At 47.0% G+C, this 13,157-nt stretch overlaps 1 protein-coding gene across 3 annotated transcripts in view; it reads left to right on the forward strand.

Moving 5' to 3' along the window:
* Positions 1–13,157, forward strand: part of SIPA1 (signal-induced proliferation-associated 1) — a 93,138-nt gene that overhangs the window by 61,535 nt on the left and 18,446 nt on the right. For 2 of the 3 annotated variants that reach the window (XM_030217479.1, XM_030217481.1), the window contains exons 9-10: positions 12,187–12,461; positions 12,861–13,115. In XM_030217479.1, the coding sequence (XP_030073339.1) occupies positions 12,187–12,461; positions 12,861–13,115 (530 nt within the window). The remainder of the gene's footprint in view (positions 1–12,186; positions 12,462–12,860; positions 13,116–13,157) is intronic. The other variant, XM_030217480.1, reaches the window with a different exon arrangement.

A 13,157-nucleotide genomic window follows, 5' to 3' on the forward strand; every position in this document is an offset into this window, starting at 1 on the left:
GTTGCAATAGTCTGAGAGGTGATAAGAGTGTGGATAAGGGTTTTGGTAGTGTGCTCAGAAAGGAAAGGACGAATTTTGGTGATATAGATAAAGAAACGACAGGTTTTAGCAGTCTGTTGAATATGTGCCAAGAAAGAAAGAGAAGAGTCAAGATGACTCCAAGGTTACAAGCTGATGAAACAGGGAGGATAAGATTGTTATCCATAGAGATAGAGAATGGGGGAAGAGGAAAGGTTGGTTTAGGGGAAAAGATAAGAAGCTCGGTCATATTTAGTTTCAGATGGCAGTGAGACATCCAGGCAGCAGTGTCAGACATGTAGGCTGATACTTGGGCCTGGAATCCTGCTGAAATTTCTGGTGTGGAGAGATAGATCTGGGAGTCATCAGCATAAAGGTGATACTGAAAACCATGGGATGAATTCAGAGCACCAAGGGAAGATGTATAGATAGAGAAAAGAAGAGGTCCAAAGACAGAGCCCTGAGGTACACCAACTGATAGTGGGATAGAAGTGGAGGAGGATCCACCAGAGTATACACTAAAAGTGTGATGGGAGAGAAGAAAAAACCCCAGGAAAGAACAGAACCCTGAAATCCAAGTGAGGACAGCGTATCAAGGCGTAGGCGATGATCAACAATGTCAAAAGCAGCAGATAGATCAAGAAGGATGAGGATAGACCTTTGGATCTGGCCAGGAACAGGTCATTGGATACTTCAGCGAGTTATGTTTCAGTTGAATGAAGAGGGCGAAAGCCAGATTGAAGTGGATTAAAAATAGTTTGAGATGAAAGAAAGTCAAGACAATGGCGATGAACAGCACATTCAAGTATCTTGGATAGGAAAGGGAGGAGAGAGATGAAGTGATAGTTGGAAGGATAGGTAGGGTCCAATGAACGGTTTTTGAGGAGTAATGTAACTACGGCATGTTGTTACACCATAAGCACATAAGTACTGCCATACTGGGACAGACCAAAGATTCATCAAGCCCAGCATCCTGTTTCCAACAGTGGCCAATCCAGGTCACAAGTATCTGGCAAGATCCCGAAACAATACAATACATTATCCTTGAAATAAGCAGTGGATTTTCCCCAAGTCCATTTTAATAATGACTTTTTAAAACCCCACTAAGCTAACTGCTTTTACTACATTCTCTTGCAACAAATTCCAGAGTTTAATTACACGTTGAGTGAAGAAATATTTTCTCCGATTTGTTTTAAATTTACTACATTGTAGCTTCATTGCGTGCCCTCTAGAAACTTCTGATGACTCTGTCAAATGGTAATATGGAGGTGTGCCTTTGTCAAGTCTAAAGATGTCTGGAACACTCTTCCTACCTGACTGCCACTATAAGGCAGCTAACTCTGACTCCATCAACTGACTTATCTAAGCCCAGCTCAGCCCAGAAAAATTAAGAACATAAGAGTAGCCTTACTGGGTCAGACCGATGGTCCATCTAGCCCAGTATCCTGCTTCCAACAGTGGCCAATCCAGGTCACAAGTACCTGGCAGTGTCCCAAGATGTAGCAAGATTCTATGCTACTGATCCCAGGAAATAAGTAGTGGCTTTCCCCTTGTCTACCTTAATAACAGTGTGGTAGTGTGAATGGCGGCCAGGCATGGAGCCTTCACAGATACAGACACTTAGGTAAAATAATGCACTTTATTTATATTCAAAAAGGAAAGGAAAGCAAAGCCAAGTCTCCTTTAAGTTCATATAATCTTCCAGCAGCCCTTATCCCTGAAAGGACCCCATAGTCTCAGTGTGCACTATTTTTGTCTTCACAATTAACCAAAGTAGTCTTGTCTTCACAGTCACTCAAACTCAGGCCTGGCCTGGACTAAAGGATTAGAATTTCAGCAGACCAAAGGAAAAAATTCCCTACCTTGGCATTATTTTGTTACCTTGTACAAAGATTATAGAGGCATAGGCATAAAATGGCTCCTGCCTTACCTTGGACCTGTCTTCGAACACCGCAACCCCAATTTGGAACACCCTTGGAGGATCCCTTACTCCTTAGTCAGGGCCTCTCTGTTCTGTTCCCACTCTGAGGCTTTAATTTTCTATGACTGGCTAAGCCAGCTAGCCCTGCTCCATTATGGTGACCCAGTGAGGGGATGCAGTTTTAAAAACATGGGCTTACTTGAGGCACTCCAACACAAGCAGTTTACTACTACTACTACTACTACTTAACATTTCTAGAGCGCTACTAGGGTTACGCAGCGCTGTACAATTTAACAAAGAGAGACAGTCCCTGCTCAAAGAGCTTACAATCTAATAGACAAGTGAACGGTCGGTCCGATCGGGGCAGTCAAATTGGGGCAGTCTGGATTCACTGAACGGTAAGGGTTAGGTGCCGAACGCAGCATTGAAGAGGTGGGCTTTAAGCAAAGACTTGAAGATGGGCAGGGAGGGGGCTTGGCGTAAGGGTTCAGGAAGGTTGTTCCAAGCATAGGGTGAGGCGAGGCAGAATGAGCGGAGCCTGGAGTTGGCGGTGGTGGAGAAGGGTACTGAGAGGAGGGATTTATCCTGTGAACGGAGGTTACGGGCGGGAACGTAAGGGGAGATGAGGGTAGAGAGGTAGTGAGGGGCAGCAGACTGAGTGCATTTGTAGGTAAGAAGGAGAAGCTTGAATTGAATGCGGTATCTGATCGGAAGCCAGTGAAGTGACCTGAGGAGAGGGGTGATATGAGTATATCGGTTCTGGCGGAATATGAGACGTGCAGCAGAGTTCTGAACAGACTGAAGGGGGGATAGATGGCTAAGTGGGAGGCCGGTGAGGAGTAAGTTGCAGTAGTCCAGGCGAGAGGTAATGAGAGCGTGGACGAGAGTTCGGGTGGTGTGTTCAGAGAGGAAAGGGCGAATTTTGCTGATGTTAAAGAGGAAGAAGCGACAGGTCTTGGCTATCTGCTGGATATGCGCAGAGAAGGAAAGAGAGGAGTCAAAGATGACTCCGAGGTTGCGGGCAGATGAGACGGGGAGGATGAGGGTGTTATCAACTGAGATAGAAAGTGGAGGAAGAGGAGAAGTGGGTTTTGGTGGAAAGACGATAAGCTCGGTCTTGGACATGTTCAGTTTCAGGTGGCGGTTGGACATCCAGGCAGCAATGTCGGATAAGCAGGCCGATACCTTTGCCTGGGTCTCCGCGGTGATGTCTGGTGTGGAGAGATACAGTTGGGTGTCATCAGCATAGAGATGATACTGGAAACCATGAGATGAGATCAGGGAGCCCAGGGAAGAGGTGTAGATTGAGAAGAGAAGGGGTCCAAGGACCGATCCCTGGGGAACACCAACAGATAAGGGGATGGGGGTGGAGGAAGATCCATGAGAGTGAACTTTGAAGGTGCGGTGGGAGAGATAGGAGGAGAACCAGGAGAGGACAGAGCCCTGGAACCCAAATGAGGACAGTGTGGCAAGAAGTAAGTCATGATTGACAGTGTCAAAAGCAGCGGATAGATCCAGGAGGATGAGGATGGAGTAGTGGCCTCTGGATTTGGCAAGGAACAGGTCATTACAGACTTTAGAAAGTGCTGTTTCTGTCGAGTGAAGAGGGCGAAAACCGGATTGAAGCGGATCAAGGATGGCATGAGAGGAGAGAAAATCAAGGCAGCGGCTGTGGACTGCGCGCTCAAGTGTCTTGGAGAGGAAGGGTAGGAGGGAGATGGGGCGGTAGTTGGAGGGACAGGTAGGGTCTAGTGATGGTTTTTTGAGGAGTGGCGTGACTACAGCATGCTTGAAGGTGTCGGGGACAGTTGCAGTGGAGAGAGAGAGGTTGAGGATATGACAGATGGAGGGGGTGATAGTAGGAGAGATGGTGTTAAGTAAGTTGGTGGGGATGGGATCAGAGGAACAAGTGGTGCATTTTGAGGAGGAAAGAAGGCGGGCGGTTTCCTCCTCGGAGATATCAGGAAAGGAGGAGAAAGAGGTCTGGGTTGGTTGGTTGAGGGAGAGGGTTGAAGGGTGAAGAGGAGGAGGTGGCTTGGTAGTGAACTCAAGGTTGATCTTTTGCACCTTGTCGCGGAAGTAGTCAGCCAGTGATTGAGGAGAGAGTGACGGGGGGGTGGGAGCGGAGGGCACTTTTAGGAGGGAGTTAAGGGTGGCGAAGAGACGACGAGGGTTAGAGCTGAGAGAATTAGTCAATTGGGTGTAATAGTCCTGTTTGGCAAGGAATAGTGAGGACTGGAAGGAGGATAGCATGAATTTGTAGTGAAGGAAATCTGAATGGGTGCGAGATTTCCTCCAGAGGCGTTCAGCAGATCGGGCGCAGGAGCGAAGGTAACGGATGCAAGGGGTCAGCCAGGGCTGGGGATTAGTACGCCTTGTGGGACGGGAGGTGGATGGTGCAAGGGTGTCCAGAGCAGAGGAGAGAGTGGCATTGTAAGCGGAGACAGCCTCGTCAACAGACTCGGAGGACATGATGGAGGGGAGGAGATTAGAAATACTAGATGATAAGGTGGGAGGGTCAATAATCTGGAGATTCCTGGAAGTAGTGGTTAATGTTGGGCGGGGCTGAGGGGGAGGGTGAAGAAGTGTGAAGGTGATCAGGTGATGATCAGAGACAGGAAGAGCTGAGGTGTGGAAATTGGAGGGTGAGCCGGAAGAGGAGAGGACGAGGTCAAGGCAATGGCCATCACGGTGAGTAGGGGTGGTGGAACAAAGCTGGAGGTTGAAGGATAATGTTAGAGTGAGGAACTGAGAAGCGTGAGAGTTGGACAGGTCATCAACGTGTATGTTGAAGTCTCCGAGAATGAGGGATGGAGATGAGGGTTCAAGAAAAACAGAAAGCCAGGCATCGAAGTCGGTGAGGAAGGAAGGGAGGGATTTATCAGGGGGGCGGTAAATGACTGCCACTCTGAGTGGCAACGGGTAGAATAGACGGATGGAGTGGACTTCAAAGGATGAGAAGCAGTGAGACTGTGGTAGGAGGAGGGGTTGGAAGCTACAGGAGGGCGAGAGTAGTAACCCGACGCCTCCTCCACGGCCAACTAGGCGGGGAGTATGGGAGAAGAGATAGCCTCCATGGCATAGAGCCGCAACTGAGGCAGAGTCGTCAGGGGAGAGCCAGGTTTCAGTTAGGGCAAGCAGGTGAAGGGAATGAGAGATGAAGAGATCGTGGGTGAAGGGAAGTTTGTTGCAGACCGAGTGGGCATTCCACAGTGCACATGAGAAGGGGAGGGAAGAGGGGGGGAGGAGGGGAATAGATATGAGATTGGAGACATCCCGGAAACGTTTGCATGGATAGGACGAAGACAGGTGTGGGGGACCTGGATTGGGATTGATGTCTCCTGCGGATAGCAGGAGGAGGAGCAAGAGAGTGCGGAGGAGGGTGGGGGAGGTAGGGCGACGAAGGCGACGAAGACGGGATGCGCTTAAGAGGAATGGGGATGGGTTAATGGCAGGAAGGAAGTGTTGAAGGTTGAGAGCTAGGAAGGAGGAGGGGGACAGGAGAGATGGTGAGGTGGTGAGGGACGGGGGTGAGTAGGGTATTGCAGTAGTGAGCAAGATGGGAGAGGACATGGGTGGGCAGTGAGTTCCAGTGGTAGACAGCGGTAGGGGGAGGGGAAAAAGATTAGGAAGGGACAGGGCAAGGAAGAGAATGTGTAAAGGGGCCATAAGTAGTAACTGAGGTGTTATGGGTATATATGTAGTGACTGAGGTGTTAAGCGATAGATAGAACGGCAGAGCTGGATTAGAGGCTTAAAACTGGAATGGTAGGCAGCAGGCAGGTAGGCACTGCCCAGTAAGAACAAGTCACACCCACTATGTTTGAAAAATGTGGGAGGAAAGGAGGTGAAGAGCCTGAACACAGAGACAGAGCAGTTATCTGCAGGCAGATTAGGTTGCTTGGGAGGGTATATAAGAACTATCACCCTAGGGGTGGGTGGGTAGAGGGGTGGGTGGGAGGGATCTAAGTCTAAAATGTACAGACAGAGCTGCAGCACAGCCAGTTAATCTGTAAAAAAGATGGATTTCTCAAGAAAAACTGGTATAGAAGGCTGCCCCTCTAACAGAGAATCAGGTCACACCCACTAAGTTTGAATTTGTGGGGGAGATTCAGAGACAGAGCTGCTAAGTCTAAAATGTACAGACAGAGCTGCAGCACAGCCAGTTAATCTGTAAAAAAGATGGATTTCTCAAGAAAAACTGGTATAGAAGGCTGCCCCTCTAACAGAGAATCAGGTCACACCCACTAAGTTTGAATTTGTGGGGGAGATTCAGAGACAGAGCTGCTAAGTCTAAAATGTACAGACAGAGCTGCAGCACAGCCAGTTAATCTGTAAAAAAGATGGACTTTACCTCCAGGAACTTGTCCAAACCTTAACCTTTTTAAACCTATATTCACTGACCGCTTTTACCACATCCTTTTGTAACGAGTTCCTGAGCTTAACTATTTGTTGAATGAAAAAAAATTCTCCTATTTTTTTAAAAGTATTACCATGTACTTTTGGAAAGAGTAAACAGTTAATTCATGTTTACCCATTCCACTCCTCTCAGGATTTTGTAGTTCTTATTATAGTCTCCTCAGTTGTCTCTTCTCCAAACTGAAGAGCACTAGCTTCTTAACCTTTCCTCAAAGGAGAGTCATTCCATCCTCTTAATCATTTTGATCGCCCTTCTCTATACTTTATGTAACATATATATCTTATTTTGAGTTATGGTGACCAGACTTGCGCACAAAACTTAAGGTGAAATCGCACCATGGAGTGATATGGAGGTATTATGAAATTCTGAAACATGCCTGGACCACATAACTTCTGCAGACCACCGCCTGTAGAACTAGAATGGAAACATCAAAACCTGTTTCAAAATAGTTTTCATCTTCCAATCCTGAGGATCTTTGAGGGCCTAACCCCCTTCTACTGGGTTGGTGGCCATCTTGGTTATACAAAAAAAATACTTCATCCCCCCTTTTCCAGAGAAAGGGAAATGGTAAAACTATAGAACATGCATTGAGGTTGCACGGTGGTAGACTTAGGAGTAATGTCAGGAAATTCTTTTTCACAGAGAGGGTGGTTGATGCCTGGAATGCCCTCCTGAGGGAGGTGGTGAAGAAAAAAAATGGTGATGGAATTCAAAAAGGTGTGGGATGAACAAACTGAATGATATGAAAAACAAAACTTAAATGGTTGCATCTGTGTTGCATGTCGACTGGTGCTTAGATAGCAACTCTGGCTGTGAAGAACTAAAACCGGTTCTGGACAAGCTTGTACGATCTGGGTCCTGTATATGGCAGTCCGGTTTAGGATGGGCTGGAGAGGGCTTTGACAGAAACTCTAGTAATTTGAAATGTGAGGACAGTGCCAGGGAGACTTTTACAGTCTGTGTCCTTCAAATGTCAAGTCGGATTTGGATAGGCTGGAGTGGGCTTTGATGGCAACTTCAGTCATTAGAACCTAAGGACAGGACAAAGGCGGACTTCTATGGTCTATGTCCCAGAAATGCCAAAGAGAGACAATGATCAAATATTTCATATCACATTCATTGTTGCTTTAATCATGACTTGATATGAGTGTGACTGCTGAGCAGACTGGATGGACTGTTCAGGTCTTTATCATTTACTATATTACTATGTTCTCTTCAACAGGAATTTTATACATTCATATCATGAACCTACTGATCCTAAAGGCCACATGTAGAGAATCCTATTCAACCTCAATAATGTCCTTCATAACCCTGTACACTGGGAAGGTTACCAGTTTCCTTATCTCTTCCAGAGGGAGGTCCTTCTGAGTGCTATCACTTGGGCAGTTCTCCGTAATCTTTAAGGCCACTATGACCTGTGTGATCAAATCAGGGAGCTCATCTCTTTATTCCCCCAGGCGTCTTGGGACTGAACCCCCTCCAGTCAATTTCTGTGAGGCTATGGACCCCTCTGAGCTTCCCCCTAAATTCTGCTCCCAAGTCAGTCTGTCTCTTTAGGACCACTGGTCCCTGCTTGTTTAAGGCAAAAGGCCTGGTGAATCAAAACAAGAAACTCTGGTGAAAAACCTGACAGCCCTGTGGGTTCTCCTCACTTACTATGCACTTCTGCAAAAGGGCCAAATCAGTCTTCCAAGATGCATCCAAGATGATGGTAGTTCCCACCATCACCAATGCAAGGCTCTCCCCCTTGGAAATTTGCCTCCCCCCGTACTACTGCCCACACCATCAGCCATGGCCACGTCAGCTTCTGGAATCCAGGCATCCTGCTGCTCCTCACACATTCAGCAATGGCCTGTCTCTTCCACTACAATGTGGCTGCTGCTGCAAGTGCTAGGCTCTTTCAGCTTGCACTGTCATCACTGCAATGTGCAGCTGTAGAGAAACACCCCCCCTCCCACCCTCATACACACAAGAATTACCAGCCCTTACTGGATGAGGAAGAACATGCCTAAGTTAACACCACCCAGCAGGCTGCCTTGTACTGGTGCTGCTCTTTTGTTTTGTTTTGTTGTAATCCCAATTGCCCGCTGCCTACCTGCCCGCCTCTCTAATGGGCACTCAAGGTTATCCTTGTCCTCACAGAAGAAAAGCTGAGACACAAATGTGTCCACCATGGACCCAAAACTGAAACAGACCTTGGGGAGGGAAGAGAGGGACCCAGCCACCCAGGTGTGATACCCCAGAGAAGCTTGCTTGCTTGCTTATTTATTTATTTTATTCCTCTTCAATATCTGCTCCTTTTCCTTTTTTTTTTTTAAATAGGAACCCCTGAAATGGCCCTACATATTCTAACTAGTCTAGACCAGGGGTAGGCAACTCCGGTCCTTGAGAGCCGCAGGCAGGTCAGGTTTTCAGGATATCCACAATGAATATGCAGGAGATAGATTTGCAAGCACTGCCTCCATGGTATGCAAATCTATCTCCTGCATATTCATTGTGGATATCCTGAAAACCTGACCTGCCTGCGGCTCTCGAGGACCAGAGTTGCCTACTCCTGGTCTAGACTGAACAGGATCCCACATCTACCATCCGCTGGAGAAATACTGGTGGGCTTAGACAGCACAGGATACTAGAGAATAACTGAAAGCCAGTTGTCCTCAGGCTCCATGTACTGGTAGAAAAGTGTATAACGGCATGTCTGGGCTGGTCTAGAGGGATGCTAAGGGTGTCCTATCCTCCCCTTACCTTACTATACTGCCCTGGTGGTCTAGTGACCTCTTCAGGGCAGGAAACAAGCCCCCTCTTTCCTGTCCGGAGCACCTGCATACTGTTCCTTGCTGACTCTGGTCCCGGCGCCGATTCAAAATAGCCACCAAGAGTTGAAGCGGCCTTGCGAGACATCAACTCTCGGCAGCCATTTTGAATCTGCACAAGGAACAGTATGCAGGCCCTGGGGGCAGGAAAGAGGGGGCTCTTTCCTGCCCCGAAGAAGTCACTAGACCACCAGTGCAGTATAGTAAGGGGAGTGGAGTGGAGGATAGGACACCACTGGGCCCGCCCATTTGTCCAGAAATCCAGACAAACGGGCAGGCTGGCAAAATCCACCCGGTTGCCCGGCCATGTCCTCAAAAAGAAAACATGTCCAGGTAAAACCGGACATATGGTAACCCTATGCCCAGGAGCTCCTAAGCACAGCTCGACAGTCAGCAACTGCTTCCTGAGCCACTGATGTGGGTTCTCTACTCATGCTCAGTTTTCGTATATGCACAGAGTACCAGCGTCAGGGACATCCAAAAATTGCTTTTCTTCTCAGGGTCAAGGTAACTGAAGTGTCAGTCAGAGCTGTTGTTGAAGTCTCTTTCTCCTGCAGTTGCCTGCTGGATTTTTCTTTCTGTTTTTTTTTTCTCATTTCTTAGAAGCTCTTAAATTTTTATCTTGCCTTTATCAAATAATATTATAGACTAGTGGGTTTTTTTTTAAGTTAAGTATGTGGTGGGGGGGGGGGGGAGCAACTCGAGGGGGCAAGGCAGGGCGAGAAGAGGGTGGAGAGAACATATATCCTTAAAAAAACTCATGGTGTGCCTTCACAATTTTAGCGCCTTGTCAGTGTGCCATAAGATGAAAAAGGTTGAAAATCTCTGGGTTAATGCAATCAAAGAACGTATTGCTTTCAATATTTGCACCCTGGTTCATAAAATTATCTACGGCGAAGCCCCGGGATACTGTATATGACAGACATCATAGACCTACCAACCAGAAACACAACAGGATCAATACGAACATACCTAAATCTCCACTACCCAAGCTGCAAAGGACACAAATACAAATCAACCTATGCATCCAGCTTTTCCTACATAAGCACACAACTATGGAACGCATTACCAAAAGCCGTGAAACTAACTTATGATCACCTAAACTTCCAGAAATCATTAAAAACTAACCTGTTCAAAAAGGCATACCCTACCGACCCAACTTAAATGCTTGTACCCTGCAACACAACAAAACCAAAGCTCGTAATGGACACATAGTAACTCTTCCTCTCTACGATTCCCTAATGTGTCTGTTCACACGAACTTTATTCTACCACAACATGACTGTATTTGATCATACCGGAATTGGCGAACGCCTTTACGGTACTATGTAAGCCACATTGAGCCTGCAAATAGGTGGGAAAATGTGGGATACAAATGTAACAAATAAAATAAAAAATTATTAAAAACTTACTGTATAGCCAAAAACTGATTCGCAAATCGGGGCGGTTTACAATCTAAATTAACAACAAAATAAGAAAATTGAAAAGAACTACAATGTGTGGATAGGACAGGTTCTAGCATTCAACAGTAGGACAACAACCCAGTAAAAACAAAAGAGGAAAGGGGCAATTCAGGTGGATAGGGAAAGCGGGGAAAAAGGGAAACAAATAGTGGAGACGATATAACACACCCACACCCCTAAATTAAATGCTTGCTCAAATAGCTGCATAAAGATAGGACAAACTTTTATGAGGTCCCATTAATGCACTAAGGGGTCCTTTTACTAAGCTGCAGTAAAAAGTGGCCTGCGGCAGTGCGAGCGCTTCTTTTGGCCATGTGCTGGGGCAGTTTTTACCGCGTCTGGGGAAAAAGGGCTTTTCTTCAATGGGCCTGCGATAAAATTGAAACCAGCATGCACCTATTTATAGCCTGAGCCCTTAAACACCAACGATCTAGCGGTAAGGGCTCAAGCGCTATACGCCTGGTGACCGATTGGCACGCGCCAACTGCCGATTAACGCCAGAAACGTCATGTGTGGTAGGAAATTTAAAAAATAATTGTCCAGGTGTTATGGGCGCTCGCCAAATCCAAAATTACTACCAGGGGTGCTTGCTAGCCTGGTGGTAGTCTCATTTTGGCGCATGTTGCACATGCATAGAGCCTACCGCGCCATTGTAAAAGGGCCCCTGAACCTGGCTGGTTAACAGCTGAATATCAGCACTTAAGCAGCCAAGTCCTGACTCCGACCCCGGAACGCCCCCAACATAGCTGACTTTGAGTTAGGTGCTAACCATGAATTTCAGCCGCACGTAGCCAGTTGAGTGCCACTGAATATTAGTGGCTAGCCCCGACCAAGCGATTTAACCGGTCAGCGGCCAGCTAAATCGCTTTAAATATTGGGTGGAATGCAATTAAAGAAGCCTAATCCTTACCTCTGTTATCCTTAAGAAAGGTCTCCAATTCATCAGGTTCAAGAGAAACATATTGAGAATTTGTATATGAAATGAAACATTTACATGGAAATGTAATAATTTAATAAAGAAAGTAGCCCCCCCCCCCCCCCCCCCAGTAGTAACAGTAGCTTTTAATTGCAGAAACATTTGAGGATGTGCCTGTGTAGCCCTGGCTACATCTGGAAATATGTGTCCACAAAAAGAAGTCTTCTCTTTTGAAATAAGCCCTGAAGACCTTTGATTTATCCTGCTCCATTAGAAATTAAACCAAAAGGGAGAAATCTCAAGACACTGAGTCAAATTAAATGAATCCAATGTATATATAACATCCATCGCCCCCCTCAGTATCACTCTGTTGGACCTTTGTAACTGAGAGGTAATAGTAATTGCTAAAGGTAATAGAAACTGCGTCTGACAGTAGTAAAATCTCCTTTACAAATGTCTTTAGCAAGATTTCAGCCAATCATAAACTACAGATTGGAAAATTCAAAAGCTGAAGATTCTGTGCCTTAGTTCTAAATTCTAGCTGTGCCACTGATTCTCTAAGTGACATGTATTTATTCTTCTGTGCATTGCCATGGCTGATCAGGCTGACCTCTTGTTGCTCCTTCTCCCTGCTCAGCTGGTGACGCGTGGCTGCGAGACCCGGGAGCTGACCCTGCTGCGGAATGGTGTTGGCCAGCTCGGCTTCCAGGTGGATCCAGAGGGTTTTGTGACAGAGGTGGAGCGCTTTACTTTTGCAGAAAAGGCAGGGCTGCAGCCCGGCGCCCGTCTGGTGAGGGTGTGTGGCCAGCCTCTTGTATGCCTCAGCCCTCAGCAAACAGCAGAGCTGCTCCGTACCGCCAAAAAGGTCACCATCACTGTGGTGCCACCAGAGGAGAACGGAAAGCCTAGACGGTAAGGATGCACATTTCTTGTCTTTTTCAGAAATGGCTCCCCAACCCTGATCCCTTTCCCACTAACTATATATAACTCAAGTCTTCTTGCAATCTGATGCCTGGTTAAGGTCTTTCGATTACTTCAAGTCATGAGGAAGAGGCTGGGCCAGGCCTAGTTTTGCCTCCATTGCATTTATGGCCCTTTCAGATTTCAAATTAATAAAAGTAATGGCGAAGATAAAACCAGGTCTGGATTAGCCGCTCTCGGATGAAACCAGACCTGGCTTAACTGCTCTTGGGTAGACCTGGTGCTTGATGTACAAGAACCATCCAGTCTAATAACTCTTTGTAGCCTGGTAGCAATTACCTAAACTTGACTGGGTGCCCTAATCCTGACTTTTGTGCCCCACTGAACCAGGAGCTATTCAGAGCTGTACCTGAAGTCCCTGCAGGAACAAAACCGAAGAGCAGACTCTGCCAATGCTGGCCCTGCCGTGGCAGATGGGAGGGCATCAGAGATGCACACCGGAGGAGCAGTGCTGAAACCAGCCACACTGCAGTTTTTGAGGTCGCTGTCGCTGCAGGATGGGCCACAGATCACCCTCGTAGAAGAAAGGACTGAGTTCCTGAGGAGAAACTCAGACCGGAGAACCAAGAGAATGGAAGATCGACAGTAAGTGAGACCCAGCCCATCTGCTGTTCAGCATCCCAACCT

Source organism: Microcaecilia unicolor, chromosome 11 (assembly GCF_901765095.1).
Source record: "Microcaecilia unicolor chromosome 11, aMicUni1.1, whole genome shotgun sequence".
In the NCBI taxonomy this organism is placed as follows: domain Eukaryota; kingdom Metazoa; phylum Chordata; class Amphibia; order Gymnophiona; family Siphonopidae; genus Microcaecilia; species Microcaecilia unicolor.